The 19,290-nt window shown below is 39.5% G+C and overlaps 1 protein-coding gene across 1 annotated transcript; it reads left to right on the top strand.

Annotated features, from left to right (window-relative positions):
* The first annotated feature begins 9,794 nt into the window (after positions 1–9,794).
* LOC147634462 (uncharacterized) lies at positions 9,795–11,612 on the top strand. The gene is made up of 4 exons (XM_086803363.1): positions 9,795–10,339; positions 10,693–10,839; positions 11,008–11,059; positions 11,186–11,612. Exons 1-4 carry the CDS (start codon positions 10,038–10,040, stop codon positions 11,324–11,326), a joined length of 642 nt encoding a protein of 213 aa, XP_086659489.1. The 5' UTR covers positions 9,795–10,037; the 3' UTR covers positions 11,327–11,612.
* Positions 11,613–19,290: the final 7,678 nt, after the last annotated feature.

Here is a 19,290-nt window from a genome sequence, read left to right as displayed (position 1 = left end):
TTATACATTGACTATTGAGGGTTGAATCAACTCATCATCAAGAATAAATATCCTATTCCTAGAATAAATGAGCTATTAGACCGATTGTATTAAGCTCGGATATTTACAAAGATTGACTAAAGACAAGATATTATCATATTAGGATTAAGAAGCAAGATATTCCTAAGATGGCTTTTGATACTAGATATGGACATTATGAGTTTACAGTAATTCCACTTGGATTAACTAATGCCCCTAATATCTTTTATTAGTTAATATAAGAATTATTTAGAGAGCATCTGGATGATTTCATTTTAGTCTTCTTTGATGATATTCTGGTCTACTCTGAGAATATTGTGGATCATGAGAAGCATGTGTATAAAGTCCTGGAAACCCTTAGAAGCACAAACTTTTCACCAAGAAGAGTAAGTGTATCTTCTTTATTGATCAAATTGAATATCTAGGGTTCATAGTGTCAAAGGATATAAGAATATTAGTAGTAGGCGATCCCACAAAAGTGAAAGGTATCATTGATTGGCCACAATCAAAGATATTAAATCAAGTTAAAGGATTTTTAGGGTTAATAGGGTGGTATCTTTATTCCCCGATATGCCAAGATTGCTTCTCCTTGGTTGATGGCATTGCTAAAGAAGGACATTACATTTTGATGGTTTTCGATGGGCTGATTCTACAGTTGGCTTATAGTTGCTTGAGAAAATGCTTTACCTTTCGGTAGTTAAGGCTTCCTCAATGGTTTTATGATTGGCTTTGGGATAGGGTTGGCATACACTCAAACAATAAGGTGAATGGTTCTCTTGGTCATTGCTTCTCCCTTGTTGATGGCACTGCTAAATAAGGACATTCCATTTCGATGGTCTTCGATGGGCTAATTCTACCTTTGGCTTATAGCCACCCTGAGAAAAGTCTTTACCTTTACCTTTTTGACTGGATTTTGAATGGTGTTGGGAAAGTTTAGCCTATGTTGTTGTGCAAAAACTTTGTGGATGCTCGAGAGCAAATGAGCCTTAGAAAGGGATGCATGCCATTTTACATGATGATTCATGGCCTAGTTATGCAAAGGATTATTGGTATCTCTCCTTCTTTGAGCCATATCTCATAGAGAAGGAAAACATTGAAGGGTTTGTACAAAGATTAGGTGACGGATTCAAGAAGCAAATGGTTCGTTGCATTATGGAGAAGAATAATTTCATTGCTCTTGGTAAAATTTTGGTATTGTTTGGACTTTTCCACATACATACTTCATCACTTTGTGGGCATCCCATATGTAGCTCACTTTAGTCCATAGTTTCTTTGGAGCATTGCCATTATTATGCGAAGGTTTCAAAAGAAGATGGTGATATCAATGTGGTATGCAAAGGATATTTTAAGCATGCCTTTGTGGCTAAAAATGAACTTGTAGACATTCATGACTCTTCAAGTGATGATGAAGTTGAAGAGGAGCAAGTGAAGGTCTCTCTTGTGGGAGGTGAGGGCATGGACAATGATCAAGGGATGATGGATCTATTTTCCACAAAGAGGATAGCCAAGTAGATCATGTTGATGGGTCACATATGTATGGAATTCCTATGCAATAAACTAGGTGTAAAGGGTCTTTGATTATCTTGAAGCGAGATGGGTTATGATCGTGCTTATGTTGGACTAAGTAGCTCAATTGAGATCATCCATTCTCGCAAGTATTTGAAGAGATGCAAGGAAGGTGGTATACATTTAATGAGGCGGTTTATGTGTTTTAGCAACCTTGGATCCTTCTACAAGAAGATGCTGATACTTTTATGCCAGTTCTTTCTCGAATATCGCAGAGGGGAAGGAATGCTAAAGAAGGGTTGCATACAACGAATGTTGAAATGGCTAATGTGGTAACAAAGGGGATGCCAATTTGCAATGTTTCTATGGTTGAAAATGGCTAATGTGGTAACAAAGGGGATGCCAATTTGCAATGTTTCTATGGTTGAAAATGGTGAGAGAATTGAAACAAAAGCCTCCACTTGGGTACCATTGAGGTAAAGTTTAAGGACACCACACACATCCTATGCATCCATGGTCAAAGGAGAAAAGAAAGCTAAAAATGGGAATGTTTAGACAACCATTTGTAAGTTCTCATATGGATGCATTTTCATATGGATGCATATGAAAATGGGAATGTTTAGACAACCATTTGTAAGTTCTCATTTGTAAGTTCTCATATGGATGCATTTTCAGCTTATGATATGTTGCCACAAAGGAAGCTTGATCATGAGGATTGCATTGATAAAGTGTTGGATGACACAGTGATTGAGGTGTCACAACTCATGTGTGGAGGATGCAATCTTAGATGCTAACCCATGCACATGGAAGATCTATTGCAATGCATTGTTTGAGCAATCCTTTGTAAAGGATTGTAAAATTTATGATTGTGATCTTTATGAGGATGTTCTAGTAGATGGTGCATTAGAGACTCATGTGAACAATATGTTGGTGGTTTATGTTGATGATCATGGTACTATTATTCATCACGAGCGAGGACAAGGATATCTATGAAAATGCGGATGATGGTAGCCTTGAGATGGATGAAGATATTTATTATGAGGATGTATGTTCTATGCTTTGTAGTGGAGATCATCGTGTAAATTTAGGATGACACTAAAGTTCATATGAAAGTTTATTTTGAGGTGTGAACGTTTAGATTTTGTGGATGCCGAAGTGATTCTATGGTTTATGAGATTGGGACATTCACTTTCGGATGCATCACTTGTCATGTGAGATGCATGGTACATGGCTATGTGGCACGCCGTGACTTTGGTGTATTGCCTTTGGATGATGGAGGATTGGGTATTGGATTTATGTTTCCGATTGATGGATGTACTGATATGATATCCTTTTGACCCGGTATATGTGGTTAGCCAAATTGTATGGGTTGGAGTTTATAGTACCTATCCTTTTGATGGGGGTTGGCTACTTGTTCTTGAGGAGGTTTGATCATTGGACTCTTGATTTGTATTTTGATTCGGGAGGTCAAAGCTTTTGATGTTTGTTGGGTATTTTAGAGTTGGTGTGAACATATCACATGCGTGGAAGCTTGTGTGTCTTCTTTCAGCCCTAAGTAATTCTTTTAAACAACAGCATATGCCTTAATAAAGAATGTCTTATTGCAATCTCAAGTTGAAATGCTAAAATCTTTGTGAAAAGGATTGTTTTCTTAAGAAGGTAACATGGATTCTAGTCCTATGGTTTAGTGAGTAAATGGATTGTTATCTTGGTTAAATTAAGATACAGGTACGACTCTCCCTGCCTTGATTCTGTCCCGTTCTTGTGCTTGTATAGCTGGATGGTAGAGACATTAGTAAGGCTCGGAGTTGGCCCATGGTATCCCTCATACCATTGAGAGAATGAGGTTCGCCGATTGAGGCGAGTGATTATGATGCTATGCCTAGTTTTGAGGGCCCAGGCTAGTGCGGTGAATTAGCCCACCCTAGTGCGTAGACATCCCTCTGAGGGGCAGGAGGATCGAGCGACGAAGCCTGAGAGGACGACAGGACGGCTTGAGTCCTCGCCACAGCGGCCGACGACGATGAGGTGTATGGTCCAGTAGGGTTTTGCCCAGCATGTAGAGGCTGGAAGGCCGAATTCTAGATCATCCGCGGTATAAAGGAAAAGAATAAGAGAGCCGGTTTGGCTTGTATGAAATTGATTCATGTATAAACTTTTTTTTATAAATCTTGTCTTGGCATTATTGTATTGTGTAAAAAGGATGTTTTAACAAACCTTGTGAAAAGGGCCTTAATTAAGGAACATGTTTATTTATGTCAAACAGTGTGGTAGGATTAATTAGAAAACAAATTGATGCGTGAGAAGGGTGGAAAGTGGGAGGATGGAATGTCCCGACAGCACCATCCTATGAACGGGTGGACCCGATTAGTTGGGTAGCTTTCCAACATATTAAGTGAAAGCCCTACGTTAGATAAATAGGTTCTCGGGCAATTCTATTCTAGAAGACTAGGCCAGCGGCGGCTGTGCCTTGCATGGATGAGGAAAAAAGCATTGTCTCTAGGAATCAAGACTAGTAGTTGCCCAAATTATGATCAATTACCCTATGGGTAATATGATTTTTAGAAGACCATGCTTCCCCTGCGGGATAGAACTAGGTCTTACCTACTATGAATCGTATCCTGGAATCTCTGCATGGTCAAGGTGTTGATGAGTAGGAAATTTTCTCCAAGATAAGACTTAGTGGACTATCTTAAGTGTTTTCCCTATTTTTGGAAGGGGGGAACCTTACACTACCTTTGAGGAGTCAATTGGTTTATAAAAACAATGATTATGGGTTGTTGGAATTTGTGAAAATCACTATTCGAACAGCCCTATACCTTTTGGTTTTGGATGCGTAGTGCATGGAAGCTTCACGAAGTGCATATGCCATTATGGAGTGTGATGTGGCTTGATTCGAGGGCATTGGGGATAGTTTACAGCCATATACATGTGTTTTTGGCTCTAATATACATGGCTCAGGCATGAGCATACTACTTGACATGGGTCCGTATTGGTATTCTCCATCCATATGCGAGTTTGTACATGTATACATAAGGTTTCGAGGACGAAACCTATTGTGTGGGGATGGTTTATAACAAAGTAAAAGGGACTCAAGTCAATTTGGGCCCGCCGACCAAGGGATGAAGGGGATGTGAGAGGGGCCAAGGATTAGGACTAGGGTTGGGCATGCCCATGCACACTTTTAAGTGTAGCGTAAAAGGGTGGCCTAGTATATGAGTCAATATGGGTCCTAATGACTTTCCTAGTAGAAATTACCATTTCTTTCCCTAATCATAGGCTAATCTCTTTAATCTTTGTTAATCCATATTTTTTAGACTAATCTAGGCTAGTGAGGCTAAGCTATTTTCTTTCACATTTACACGTGCAAGCCCCTACCTTTGCACGCCACCCATTTACATGTGCTTACTCCTTTGCACCCGCCCATACACACACGCGTGAACCCCTACCTTTTTACACCCTTACAAGCACACACAATCACGCGTGTATGCACATGCTCACATATTTATACCTCTCACCACATGCACCCACGCCCCAAGCGTGTACTTGCATTTGTATTCAGTCACCCCCCGCACGCGCACCACACCTCATTTTCTCACACATTTGCACTCGTGTGTGCACACATGTGCACACACAGCTTGCACAGACACCCAGTCGCATGCTTGTGCACCCAAAGTCACCCCTCTTTCAACTTTCTCCGTCCTCAAGCCTTTCAAAATTTAACCCCTTCCCAATCCCTCATTTTTTCCTCTCTCTCTCTCTCTCTCTCTCTCTCTCTCTCTCTCTCTCTCTCTCTCTCTATATATATATATATATATATATATATAGGTCCCCCTTTCTTTTTCTTTTTTCTTTCAATTATTTAATTAAAAATTTTATAAAGAAAGGTTTAATTAATTAATTATTATTAATAAAAAAAGGAAAAGGTAGCATACACCCCTCCCACTGCCCCCCTCTTCTATTCTATTTTTTAAAAATTATTATTATTCATTACACACACAAAAAAACCCCAAATCCTACCCCCTCCCTCTTTGTGGTGTAACCCCCACCCCCTACTATCCCTTGCATGATGTAGTGCAGCCTTCCATTTTCTTGCTCTCAACCATCACCATGTAAGCCATTGTCCATGCTAGGTAGCTACACATGTGCCACTACAACATCCACAAGCTGCACTTCTAGCACTACTGCCATCTGCCAAATCCCATGCCTTAGGCTGCCACCACTCCCCCTCCTACTTCTTCATCAAACCTTTCCTCCCCTCCTTTCTATCCTCCTCTTGCTCCCACCACTACACCTCCACTGCACCTCCGTAGGATCTCAACATGGTCATGCCTAGTCCCTTGATAAATGAGAGTGACTAGCAGTGAGTTAGCTTGATAAATGAGAGTGACTAGCAGTGAGTTAGCTTGACGGTGGTAGAGTGAATTTGTGGGTAAGAAAAGAGAGCTTAAGGGAGCTTGAAAGCTTGAGAGTAAGAGAACTAGTAAAGAAGAGATTGATTCTCAATGCAAGGATGTGGAGAGAGGGACTATCAAACTATCTTTCAAGAACATGTCCAATTATTTATTGACACTATATTCATGAGGAAACTACTGTTGTGAAGTAGGCCAAGGGCTCAAGATTTTGTAAGGCCATAAAGAGACCATCCTTCCCCTCCTCTTCACTAGCATAAACCCTAGCCTCCAAAACCTCCATACCAATACCCCCAGTTATCAACATCATCCTTCCCTCCTCTTCATCAGCATAAACCCCAACCTTCAAAACCTTCAAACCATTACCCCCAATCAGCAACACCGCAACCACACCAAGTCACTCGACACTTCATGTCAAGGCACTCGATAGAACAACACTGACACCAACAACAAGGTAACATTGCGCCGATAAGAAGCCACCAACATGAGAAGAAGACCACATCTAGCCTGTCTTGGCATTCTGAAAAGCAACAATTAATGCAATGCTGACGTTAGATGTGTAATCCACCATGGTATGGTAACTCTACCAACCCACCACCTTTACAAGTAGCTAACTAGATTAGTAGGATAGCTATATCAGGGGGATTACCTTTAAGGTTTGTAATAACCTTTATATTAGTGTTAAAAACTAATGAAGAAGCTAACTAGATTAGTAGGATAGCTATATCAGGGGGATTACCTTTAAGGTTTGTAATAACCTTTATATTAGTGTTAAAAACTAATGAAGAAGCTAAGTTGTAAGCTCATGCAATTCAAGCTCACAAACCTGTTACTTTGTAATTCGTAGCTTAATAACGTATCATAATAGAAACATTCACTCATTATGGGATCCCCAAAGTCAAAGTGTGGACTCCATATTCCAAGCATGTTTCAAAGAACAAGAAGGGACTCCATATTCCAAGCATGTTTCAAAGAACAAGAAGGGAATCAATTCAAATTATCCAAAACATTATCTTGTCTTATTCTATTGTTCTTGTGTACAAGCACAATCCTTATTACGGTGGTGTCCATTTTTTGCATCACAATATTTTTCCTTACCAACTTGAGCACCCTTATCTTACAACCACCCTACACCATTTTGGAAATTAGCCAAGATGTGATGAAAGTTTACTTTAAAAAAGAATATAGGTGTCCCAAATCCATAAAATATGATCCTTTTTCTTGTAATAGTGTTTACAAATGTGAGAGGCCAATTTATGAAAGATGACAAAGTGAACTCCTTTTTTTGAAGATCTTCATTGACACAAGGAGCTCTTTGAAAGTGAAAGCAATGTGATATTCCACGAGTGTTTGAGCATTTCTGATAAAATTCATGTCTATTGTCCCATCCATGTCCGATATTTTTTAATGAGGTTCATACAAAAGAAAGCTAATAATTTTAATTGTAACAATGTAATAGATTTTGTGTTGACACTTTTGTGTTATGCATTCACACGAGATAAGGTTTCAATGAGAGGATCGTTTTTTTTCCCCATTCAAAAGAAAAGAATCATATAATATCTTTCACATATGCCCCAATTGAAATAACATATGCTATCTTTCACATATGCCTTAAGAGAAATAGCACCAATGGATGTGTTATTCAAGATTGAGGATTGGTGATATTCTCAAGTGACAAAGGAGAACACTATTGACAATATACATGGTGGTACACAAAGCCATCTACTTTGAAAAGCATTTTATGAAGGCAGGAGGCATACACCTCCATAAAATAAATTTCTCCAACATTTTATGAAGGTGGGAGGCAAACACCTCTATAAAATATATTTCTCTAACCTTTGTTTACCCCTTTTTTCTTAATCTATCATAGAAAGGAAAGGGGAGAATTATCTCACTAGTAACCTTAATAGTGTTTAAATATACCAACATGGATCTTTCCACAATGCTAGGAAACCCTTAATCTTTGTTCAACCTTTCTTTTAATGACCATAAGGAAAATGAGGGACTTTCAAATTACTTTCTTTAAGTTGCCATTATTGTGCTATGCACTATATGTAATGGTGTCCACCCTTGGTAGTTTAGCAATGAACCTTTTTGTATTTCATATGACCATAAGGTAAGGACAAACTATTTAGATCCTTTATTTACTTTATAAAAGCATCTCTTGTGCATTAAAAGTTAACTCTCTTATAAAGCTTCAAATTGGGAGTAGATGATGTAATAGAGCTTGTTTCTAATTTCTACAAGTAAATTGGTAATACTCCTTAGGTATGTAAAATCACCTCCTCAATCAATCAAAAAAATGGTAATAGCAAGCAATATAAACCTGTAACTAGAATACGCAACTAATCTTGTTACCATTGACCACAAAGCAACATAGTAATTTCTTATTATAATGTAATTCCTTTTTGAGCATTGAGGAACAATCATTACCTATTCTTCTTTTGTTTAGGTAAATACTTTTTTTGAATGTGTGACGAATCAGCTTTTTCTTCGATGCGGAGCATCTTAAATAGCATATAAGAGCTTTTAAGGGTTCAACTTTAATGTTAAATAGGTAGCACAAAGCACCGAGGGGACATCGAATCAACCCCTTTATCCCTTTTCTCGTTGCTTTATGTGTTCTTTTTTCCTTGTGCATGCAAAAGGGAGGGGTAACTTTAATATCACCAATTTGCCAACAAGGAGTAAGAAAAGACAAAGGTCTCCATCACCCATTAGCCATTACCAACAACCAACCTTATGGCGAGTTAGTTGATCCAATGGCCAAATCTTCCCCACTTCGATATAATGTCAACTTCAACATATAAGGTCATTCAACATGTGCCATTGAAACAAGAAAAGACAGATCTCCATCACCTACTATCAACCATTACAAAGCAATATTGGACATCCAATCAACCATTTCTCTATTCATCCGCCCACATGACTAGGCAATCTTGTGGTTTCATTAGCCTTTTCACTGTAGCCATTTTCCCTTACCCACATTGCTAGGCTCATCTACAGTAGTTGGTGTGGGCAATGGCACTTTACTTGTGTTGTTCATCCATGCAATCCTACCCATCCAATCAACCATTTCTATATTTATCCCAATGGCTATTAACTTTGCCCTCAAGATTGAGCGATCTTACAATTTGATTTTCCTTGTCCACATTGCTAGGCCCATCTACAATCGTCCATATGGACAATGGCCAATTATCCAGAGATTCCCCTACATTGCTATGCCCGCCTACATCAGCCCATTTTCACGCATGGCATGGCCAAATGTGTAATTACGAGGAGGAGTGTGAGGACCCAAACCACTTAAGCTAGAGACTTTTAATACAGCTAATTTATCAAAGTTTGTTTGTCAATGAATGAAAAGTGCAACCTTGTCATCAATGCACGTTTTGACAGCATCTGCTGGGGCAAGGGGCAAATTGCAATGGGCAGGAGGCAGGTCAACCACCAGCAGTGGGATAACGGGCGTTGGCCTTTTCAGCTACAGTCTTGCCATCACATTCCTCTTAAATGGCCGTCTTATCGCAAAGGAGTTGAGGCTCTTCATGACGCCGGCAATCCCTCCGAATAATAACCCATGCTTTGCTCGATTAGCTCATTATTAGCCACACTCAGGGATCGGATTAGCATCTTTTGGCAACGCAGATTAGCGTGTTAGGGGGCTATCAGCTTTGAGCTATCGATGATGAATCGTTTAGGTTCTGAGGGGAAGAAATACTTATTTGTCCTAGCATTTTATTGGAGTTGAGCTTTGCATTTACTTGAAAGATCTAGAAGTGGACTTAATTTCTGAGAGTATTAGTGGTCAATTAGCTTGAAGTGTGCATTTATCTGAGTAATTTAGGAAGATCTAGAGGCGGGTTTAATGAGAATTGGAGAGAAGCCTGCAACTTTGTGTGCGCATTCTTCAGCACTTTAGCGGGCAATCAGCATAAGGGTTGCATGCACTTGGAAACAATATACTTGGCGGGCAAGATTGACGTGGGCTTTGTAGCTGGTTGGAGGTGATCATATTAGTGGGCCATAAGCTTGCTTTGGGCATCTGGAAAGAGGGGTTATGGATGTCTAAGAAGAATATATTTGCTGAGTACGCAAGCAGGGATGGAGCCATTGAAGATGATAAGGCAGAGGTATGTGCTAGCTGATCAGGTATTTACTCTTTCGTCGGTGGAGGTGGAGTCCCCACAGCTAAGCAGAACACCCGGACCTTCCCCCCTCTCATTTTGCACATCAGCCCATGATATGGCCCACTCCGCCCTCTCCGCCTCCGACTATCACCACCTCATGTGGAGGCACAGAGCAGAAGACTTGCTCTGGCTTGCATCTGCCTTCTTCATCCTCTACTATGGTGACTTCCGGTCCAACTTCTTCTCTCTGCTGGCAACTGACCCCAGGGTTTGGAGGTACCAATAGCAATGTAGCAACAATCCCATCTTTGTTATGCATGCATGATGGATTAATCGTACATCAATGTTGTTTTTAATGGGTTTCATATCTATGTTTTTGATGGGTTTGATGTGATGTCTATGGGCATGATGGGTTTCATCTCTAGGTACATGCTAACATGTGCGCCGTGCATGATGATGGGCTTGAAATCTATGTGGATGTGTATGTGCTTGATGTGTTTGATCGGTAGGTGCATTTCTGTGTGGATGAGGCGTTGGGCTTACATTTTCATGTCTTGCTTTTTGTGCATAATGGTCTCTGTTTGAAGCCTATATATAGCTTAGCATGGTTGCCTTTGTCTTCCTTGCAGGAGCCCTCTTCACATTGGCTCGGCTTGCCTTATCTTGGACTGCTGCATCATTCTTTACATAGCCATCCGCATGCAAACCCATGAAGAGAGGGTAGCTCCGGGTGTTCTACAAGCTGCAACCATGGTTGGCCTCATAGCATTCATCTTGTAAGGCACCTTTCTCACCTCATCTAACACACATCTTATAATTGGGTTGTCCTCACTATGGCCTTGCACTCTCTCTAAAATCATAATGAGCTTGTGCTCACTATGACCTTACACTCTCTCTTTAATTTATCAAAATTTTCCTAATTCATTGAGATTTGCACTTTCTAGGATTTCTATTGCCTTGTGGCCCATATGGAACTTCCTTACAGTCCCAATGCTGGTAAGGTTTAGCATGTGACACTGTCTGTCTATTAACGCCTAATATTTTCATTTTAATAGTGTTTAAGATGATCTGCTGCTTTATGTGTTGTTTTCTCTTAGCTTTTGTTGTTTGTGGCAAGTACAGTTCACTCTCTTCATGGCCGTTATGGTGGTGGCTCCATATATCCTACCTTATATGAATATGAAGGTAGAGCTGGATTTAGAGTCCCTAAGCTACCCTTACATTCGCTCATCATGTGAACATGAAAAGGTGAGCGCCTGGTGATCCTAAACGAGAGAGAGAGTCAGCATTTGCCTTGGTGGCCTTCACTTTCCGTTTTTGGTAAATCTCAACCAGAGAAATGGGTTCTCTTGTAGTCCCAACAAGAGAGATGGTGATCTTCACTTTCCCTTTTTGGCCTTTTTGGGTGACCTTCATAAGAGAATCTTTTTCTTTTGAGCACCCACTCACAAAAATTCTCTATGTACATGTATATTCAACACCATTATGAAATAATAATTGTCTTGTACATTGTAAGTCACTAATAATCCAATCCTTTACATGTGTCTAATCATCCTGCAATTTCTATATTGAATTTGAATATACTTTGAGGTTGAGTGTAGCAAGCCAGCTGGGCACCTTGCATTTTTTGCTTCCCTAGATTCTCCAGGCTGTAGATACTTCAACAGTGGCTGCGTTTTCTTCCTTAGCTTTTTTTCATCTACAAGCCCTCCTACTGCGATCGGCCAGCCCTCAGGCTGCGTTTTCTTCTACAGAGGCAAGTGGAGGAGTTCTAGCTGCAAATTCAGTAAGGGCATCAATTTTTTGGAAGGTTCTTGAAGGATATTTTTGCCAGACAAGTGGCACATCAGCTCTTCTCCCTCCAAGATCCCCTCCCCCTTCCAGTAGGAGGTTCCCGGTGGTGTGTTTTGGGTTTCCTTTGCTGCTATCCAGCCTGCATCTTCAGAGGGGGCTACTAGTCCCTAGTTGGATCATGTGGAAAGGTGCTTGAGAGAGCACGTGGATTGCTTAGCTACAGAGGTTGTTTGAGACATAGCTTCTTTGAGGCAGATATGGATCCCCCCTGCACGAACAAGGAGGACAAGCTCAGTGGTTCAAACTATGATCACTGGAAGCTACAGATGAAGGCCTGGTTCACACACAAGGGACTTTGGGAGATTGTTCAGGGCCACGAACGAAAGCCCGAACGCCCTACCAGCTCTAGGAAGTAGACTCAGGACCAAGAGGATGCCTTTCTCACAAAACTTTCAGCTTGGGAGAATCAAGACTCAAAAGCTCACTCTGCACTTGTACGAGCCATCTCACCAGAGGTCTCCTCCGCCGTGCAAACATTGGATTGTGCTGCTTCTGTTTGGAGAAAGCTGACAGATCTATATGCACGGGACTCTACAATGCGGTCTGTCAACCTATTGGGTGAGCTCTTTTCTCTGGAGTTTGCAGCAGGGACTTCCATGCAGTCGTTTGTGATGAAGGTTAAGGTAATCCATGACCAATTAGTGGCAATGGGTATTGCCCTGACCTCTTCTCAATTAGCTGCTCTCCTCCTCATCAGGCTTCCTGTAGATCATGACATGGTTTCCCGAGCTTTGCGGGTTCAGATCACACCACGTTCCCTCGAGTTTGATGATCTGTGTACTCTCTTAGAAAAGGAATCCATCCTAGTTTCACAAGGAAAGTTGAAAGTTTCATCGTCTATTGGACCTGATCAAGCACTCGCGGACGGTGCAGAAGAAAGTTTGGTTCGGTGGTACAAGTGTGGGAAGAAAGGCCACCTGTCAAAGGATTGTCAGTCAAAGGACAAAGGCAAAGCCAAGGACAAGGGCAAGTCTTCAAAGAAGGGCAAAGACAAGTCACAGGACATTGACACAGACTCGTCTAGTGATAACCCCAGCTCTCCCAAGGCCTTACAGACTGGAGAGAACATGACTGGTGTCCTGCTCTGATACCAAAGAGTGTGCACAAGCAGAAGCAAATAAACATGAGAGAGAGAAAGATTGCAAGCAAGAACAAGACCTTTATTAGCTTGAGGTTACAGAGTACAAGAGCCAGCAAATAGGGCACTATTGGATGATACAATGAATAAAAGAGAGCAACTCTTATATACTTGTGTATGAACCAGATTGGCTGTAGAAACAGGTTGATAGGACCTCCACGACAGCATATTGAAGATGCATTATTTTAATAAAACAATTGCGTGTGGGGGGTGTGTTGTTAGGAGAGGGGGAGGGCACATGTGAGATATGGCGTAGGGGATCATGCAAGATTTTTGCCAAAAAGAAAAAAGAAAAAAATAGGAATGTGAGATCCCCACGGTTGGTGGGTATGTGAGTTGCTATTCATGGACACGCAAGGACACCCCTAGGTCCTTGTCATCTTTATTGGCTTTTTCCTCATTGAGATCTAGCCTCTCGCGAAATGATTTGAGAAAGAAAGGTTCATGGTGGATACGATTAATGAGGGGATTTAGTTGGTTGAGAAGGTAGGCTTGGGAATTGAGCAGTGGAAGAGGAAGAGACTCCCATTGAAGATCTCCAGCATCATCGGCAATATCTAAGAGCAACAAAGGTATCTCTGCATATGAACGTTCCATCAAGTGATTTATTTTTACATTTTTCCACATCTATGGCAAAGCTTGTAATAATTAGGGTTTTAGGGCATCTGTAGCCCTTTTCCACAAACCGCTCAAGGTATTCCACCATGCGATATGATGGGCTACAAGGCCCCCAATTGTATCCTCATCATCGCACGATGGGATACCCACTTTGTAGTTTACTTATATTTCCTGTTTTGTTTCTTAGATGGCAAGAATGACGAAAACAAAAAGAAAAATGGAGGTAGGAACAGGTCTTGCTCTACTGAGGGCAGCAACTGTAAAGGTAGAACATGTATCTACGAAGGGAAAATCTATAGGTCTTCTAAGAAAGCATGGAAGGGCAAGATGGTTTTCACAAAAAGTGTTAGTGCTTAGAGGCATTAGAAAAGCACAGAAGGCACTTTTACGAATGTTATCTCGAAAAAATTAGAAGAATCTCAAAAACTAGCAGAACAAAGGCCTCAAGAAACACAACATAGAGTGATCACATTAGATGCAAACAATGAACAATCACTCTCGGGTCATGTCTACCCATGGAGAGGGAATATTGACTACCACAACTGAAGACGTGGCAATTCTAAGAGACAAACGAAGGGAGGCCAATGACATAAACAGTCTTCTCTCTTCAAGGTATATACTAGGCCCTTCATGATACTTGAGAATAGTATTCAAAAGGAATATTTTATAAGTCTCTTGATGGCAGAGAAGCCAGATGATAGCAAAAGACAACTTTGGATAGTTGATCCTATGTTCTCAACTTACATCAGAGATGCAAACAAAACATAAGATGAATTAAGACATTGGCTCAATGGTGTCCCCTTCAATACTGTCAAAGTTCTTTTGTTCCTTCTCCCTCTCCCTCTCCCTCTCCCTCTCCCTCTATAAAAAAGTATTTCCTAATAAAAGTGTCAGTTATTCATTATGTTTTATTCTAAGAGCCACTAGAGCTTAATATCAATCAATGTGATGAACAAAAAACATCATATTTCATGAATCCAATCATTGGTCTTCATAGAGATGCAAAAGTATAAGTAATTTGTTTTAAGGTACCTCACTGTGGAAAGCCCAAAGTAAGTGCACCCCCTTTTGTTAAGCCACTGATGAGGTGCTCTCTAATCTCCGGGCATTCGCGGGTCGATGGAATACCCATGGGAGACACTCAAGCCTCACCCAAGCCCTCAAGCAAAGAATAAAGAATAAAGGGTGTAAGGGGGAGAGGGAGAGAGAGAGAGAGAGAGAGAGAGAGAGAGAGAGAGAGAGAGAGAGAGCAATGGAGAGATCTTGCACAACACAATTCCAACACAATGATGAATGAATTATGATAATACTTACACCATGTACATTGCTTTCATAGGCATCAAGCCTCATCTTTTGACCTAGACCTTAATAAGGGCGGTTCACATGCTAAGGGGGTGTTTAAACCAATGGACACACTAGAGTCCAAAAATATCCAACAAATTTTCCTTCAAAGTGAAGGAGTGTCATCTGAGAGAGAGACCTTCAGCATGATGATTTGGAGTCTTAGACTATGATACAAAATAACACAATGATGCTAACACCTGAAACTCTCATGCCAAGCTTGATACAAGAACTTGACCATACATAATGCCTATAGCAGTCTATCCATAGACAAGCCGCCAATTCTCAGTAGGGAAAGTAAGATAAAAAGGACCCCAGCCTTTTATAGAAATAAGGCTTAAAAAAAGAAACGTAAAAGATTTAGATTTGGGGAGGAACATCCCCGGCATAGAACCCATGACTATAAATTATTCAAAAATCGGGAGACATGTAGAGCATAGAATTCCTGGCTAAAATAAAAAAGGACTAGAAGTTGAGGAAGAAGAGTCTCCCCTCAGTGCTGATGAAGATCCTTTGGGTCATCGTTTCCATGGTTATGTGACTTGAGGTCCATGCATGGTTTCTAAGGTAGATGTGTGTTTATTGATGAAGACAATATGAATAGCTTCATGAAGGAAGCATAGGATGTAGCCCATGTGATTGTCCCAACACAACAAAGACCAAACAACTTTCTTTTCTCATGGAGTCTAACATAACAGCTATAATACAATCTTCTATGACCAAGCCACCATATAACTAAGAGAAGATTTCAACAACATTGAACGAAGCACCTCTTTGTGCAACATGTGCCTCCTCTTTGAAGGAAGGAAAACGTTGATAAAACTGCTTACCAGAGAACCATGGTACGATTGCAAATCTGCTAGTAGACGAGGACTTTTCAACGGTGTTATGAGGCAACGGCCTGCCTGTGGGGGCGGCATAAACATTGCAGAGGAGGCTATAGTATGTCCAAAAAAAAAATGCAGAGGTACTACAGATTGTGGACTTTTCTGATACCTTGGCAGCGGCAACAACAGAATCACCAGTAGTAGTATGATGTTTATGGAGATGACTGCAACGTCAAAATCATCAAACGTGGTAGCATGGCAACAACAATAGTAGTGGAGGCAAGGTGGTGAAGGCATCAACAACATCAGCTTGAGCAGGAGAAGAAGTAGCAAAAATGCACCCTTAATGATGATGATGATGATGGCAACTCAGTTCAGGAAGCAACAAGGCTGAATGGAAGAAAAAACGCAAGTTTGATGGTGGGACAATCCAACAGAAAACACACACAAGTCCTAAAAATGCAAAAAATTAGAAACTAAAGATATCCATGATAGGTGTGTACGAGTAGAGTGCAAATAGAGAGATAAGATGAAAGCTCAAGCTATGACAATGGTGCAAGGGGAAGAGAGAGAGAGAGAGAGAGAGAGAGGGAGCATATTGGAGAGAGATTGCACAACATAATGATGAATGAATTATGATCTTAATAAGGATTGTTCACACATTAAGGGGGTGTTTAGGCCAATGGGCACACTACTAGACTCCAAAAATATCTAACATTCATGACCTATAATTTTTTTAAATTACAAATTCTTAGTGCATTTGAGAGTCATGGGCAGATTAGATGTCATGGTTTTATTACAAAGCTTTGTTACATTTGAAAGTTTACTATAGATCACATGGTTTGATGACTTGTAAAGAAAATTATAAATTTGAGAAATACTAAAATAATTAGCATTAATAAATTATGAATTACATAAATCCATAATCTTTAAGATGTGGGTGGTGATACTCTGCGTGGAGTTCTCAAATCTGCTCAACTTCTTACCATCTCACTTAAAATAAAAATTAGTAGTAGGAGGGTCACTTAACATCAAGGAAATATCTTGTCTCTAAGGAAGACTAATGGTGGCCAGTGGCCTTCCACAATTATTGTCAAAGAATGTTTAGCTCCACCATTACAAAATCACCGCATTATCTTGGTCCATGCCGAGCCATTCCCCTTTCATAAGTCTTCGGGCCTCCTATAGACAAATCACATACATAATGTTTGTCGAGTAATAAAGTACCTATTCATTATAGAATAAAAAACTAAAAAGACAATCACCTATGTCCTTCTGATAGTTCTCTTTGTATCCCGTTATCCTCACCCAAGAGATGTTTCATCAAGTCTTCAGCTAGACTCTTGTAACTATATGTAATCTTCATTCTCTTCAATTCTTTACAAGTTGTAAATAAGTAAACAAAATAGCCAAGGAGAATAAACCAACTTAGGTGAATATCTTTTGAGCCTTTATTTGGTTTCATTGAAGCTTGCATATCATTTGCAAGTTTCACCTTTTACCTTACAAGCTTCAATCACCTCCATAGTAGGTTATGGCCATTTGAGACTTGACAGTGATGGGAGTGAAATGGGCTACAAGAAACCATACTTACTATGTATAACGTTATGCTAAAAAGATACATTGTGATGCTAAGAAGCTAGCATTCTCTCCCTCATAAAACAAAGTTCCAATTTTAGTACGAAAAACATTTAGGTTTCCAGTTAAGCGCCTTACGGATTACCATTCTTCCACAACTGTTGATGGATATAATGTTGAAAGACATACCATATTTTTATCTCAAAAATTAAAACATTAAAAATGTGTTAATTAATCAAAAAGTCATATTTTTACCATTAGGCTTGTGCTAGTTAATCAGAAAATCATATTCTTACCATTAGGCTTGTGCTATTTGGATGCAATGATATTTCTTTGTGCATATACACATGTTGGATTAGTACCTCTATTGTTGTACTCCCACCAAAAATTCTACTTCTAAATTCTAGTATTCTACCTTTCGAATGCTTTGTCTAATCCCCTTTGTTCTTTATCTTGACTTTAAAAAAAAACTCTAGTTATTGGGGTATATTAATACCCATTTAAACTTGTTGTATGTGTCCTTTATCCATCTTTCCTCGTTATCTCTTTTGTTTTGGACCTCAATACTATGTATAGAACTTATAACCTTTCATCTTTCTGGCATCTTCTTATACAAAAGGAAGACAATTTAGAGGTTGTTTTCAATCTTAAAAAATATATGCGTATAATGGACATTACACTAACAATAAGACTAAGAATCAAAGAATATATGCGTATAATGGACATTACACTAAAAATAAGACTAAGAATCAAAGAATATTATGTAAAATGTATTACCTAATATCTCTTTAAAGAAGATGTTGATAGATAAAGAAAATCCTTAAACCTGTAGCAATAACCACTCAAAGACAAACATCATGGAAGCTCACCAAAAAAGTAGAACCCGTAGATCCAAAAAAATAATCTAAAGACTACTTATTACCTACTCTAAAAAATTCTATAAAGATCATGCAATATTAATCTCTAAATCTAAAGTCTAAACTTAATTAAAAACCTAAAAAGTGATTATTATCTACTTCAAAAAAATTGAGTACCAAAACTTCAAAATAGAAAGCTTAAACCTACAACATAACATGCATTTAACTTGAACCTAAAAAACTAATGAAATGATGATAAAACATCAACTAGATGTAATAAAAATTTAGAATCATAATGCTCGTAGCCTAAGCAACGTTGTGCATGTAAATGTTTTCCTAACAAACAAAGAAGAAAACAAAAAGCTATGGTAGACTTGAATTAGAGTAGAAAAAAGGGGGGAATGAAAAAAGAGAAAATGTGAAAAGGGCGAAAATAAAAAGTAAGGAGGTGGAAAATTGAATAACAATATAATCACCTTGTGTGAGAAGCACAAGGTACATCTACTATTTCATTGTAAACCTCTCAATATTTTATTTGAGAAAGTCTATCTTGTCAAAGTTGGTGAGACAGAAGATTCAAAAAATTCTTTGTTACATGGATCTTGAATCCTAGCTCTCTCATTGGCTAGATCATTGTTTTTTTTAATGTCTTATAGTTTCTTTTTTTAATCCAAATTTGGGCCTGCCTGTTGGGGGCGGCATAAACATTGCAGAGGAGGCTATAGTATGTCCAAAAAAAAAATGCAGAGGTACTACAGATTGTGGACTTTTCTGATACCTTGGCAGCGGCAACAACAGAATCACCAGTAGTAGTATGATGTTTATGGAGATGACTGCAACGTCAAGATCATCAAACGTGGTAGCATGGCAACAACAATAGTAGTGGAGGCAAGGTGGTGAAGGCATCAACAACATCAGCTTGAGCAGGAGAAGAAGTAGCAAAAATGCACCCTTAATGATGATGATGATGATGGCAACTCAGTTCAGGAAGCAACAAGGCTGAATGGAAGAAAA

The sequence above is a fragment of the Cibotium barometz genome, chromosome 10, assembly GCF_041138505.1.
Source record: "Cibotium barometz isolate CiBa-2024 chromosome 10, ASM4113850v1, whole genome shotgun sequence".
Classification (NCBI taxonomy): domain Eukaryota; kingdom Viridiplantae; phylum Streptophyta; class Polypodiopsida; order Cyatheales; family Cibotiaceae; genus Cibotium; species Cibotium barometz.
The sequence above is the reverse complement of the archived record's forward strand: the minus strand, read 5'-3'. Positions and strand labels throughout refer to the sequence as shown.

Excerpts from the sequence above, each read along its gene's own strand:
- LOC147634462 (XM_086803363.1), top strand. The coding sequence starts at position 10,038 with ATGGAGCCATTGAAGATGATAAGGCAGAGGTATGTGCTAGCTGATCAG. Across the intron at positions 10,840-11,007 it reads GGCCTCATAGCATTCATCTT|GATTTCTATTGCCTTGTGGC; the intron begins GTAAGGCACCTT and ends TGCACTTTCTAG. Across the intron at positions 11,060-11,185 it reads TCCTTACAGTCCCAATGCTG|TTCACTCTCTTCATGGCCGT; the intron begins GTAAGGTTTAGC and ends TGGCAAGTACAG.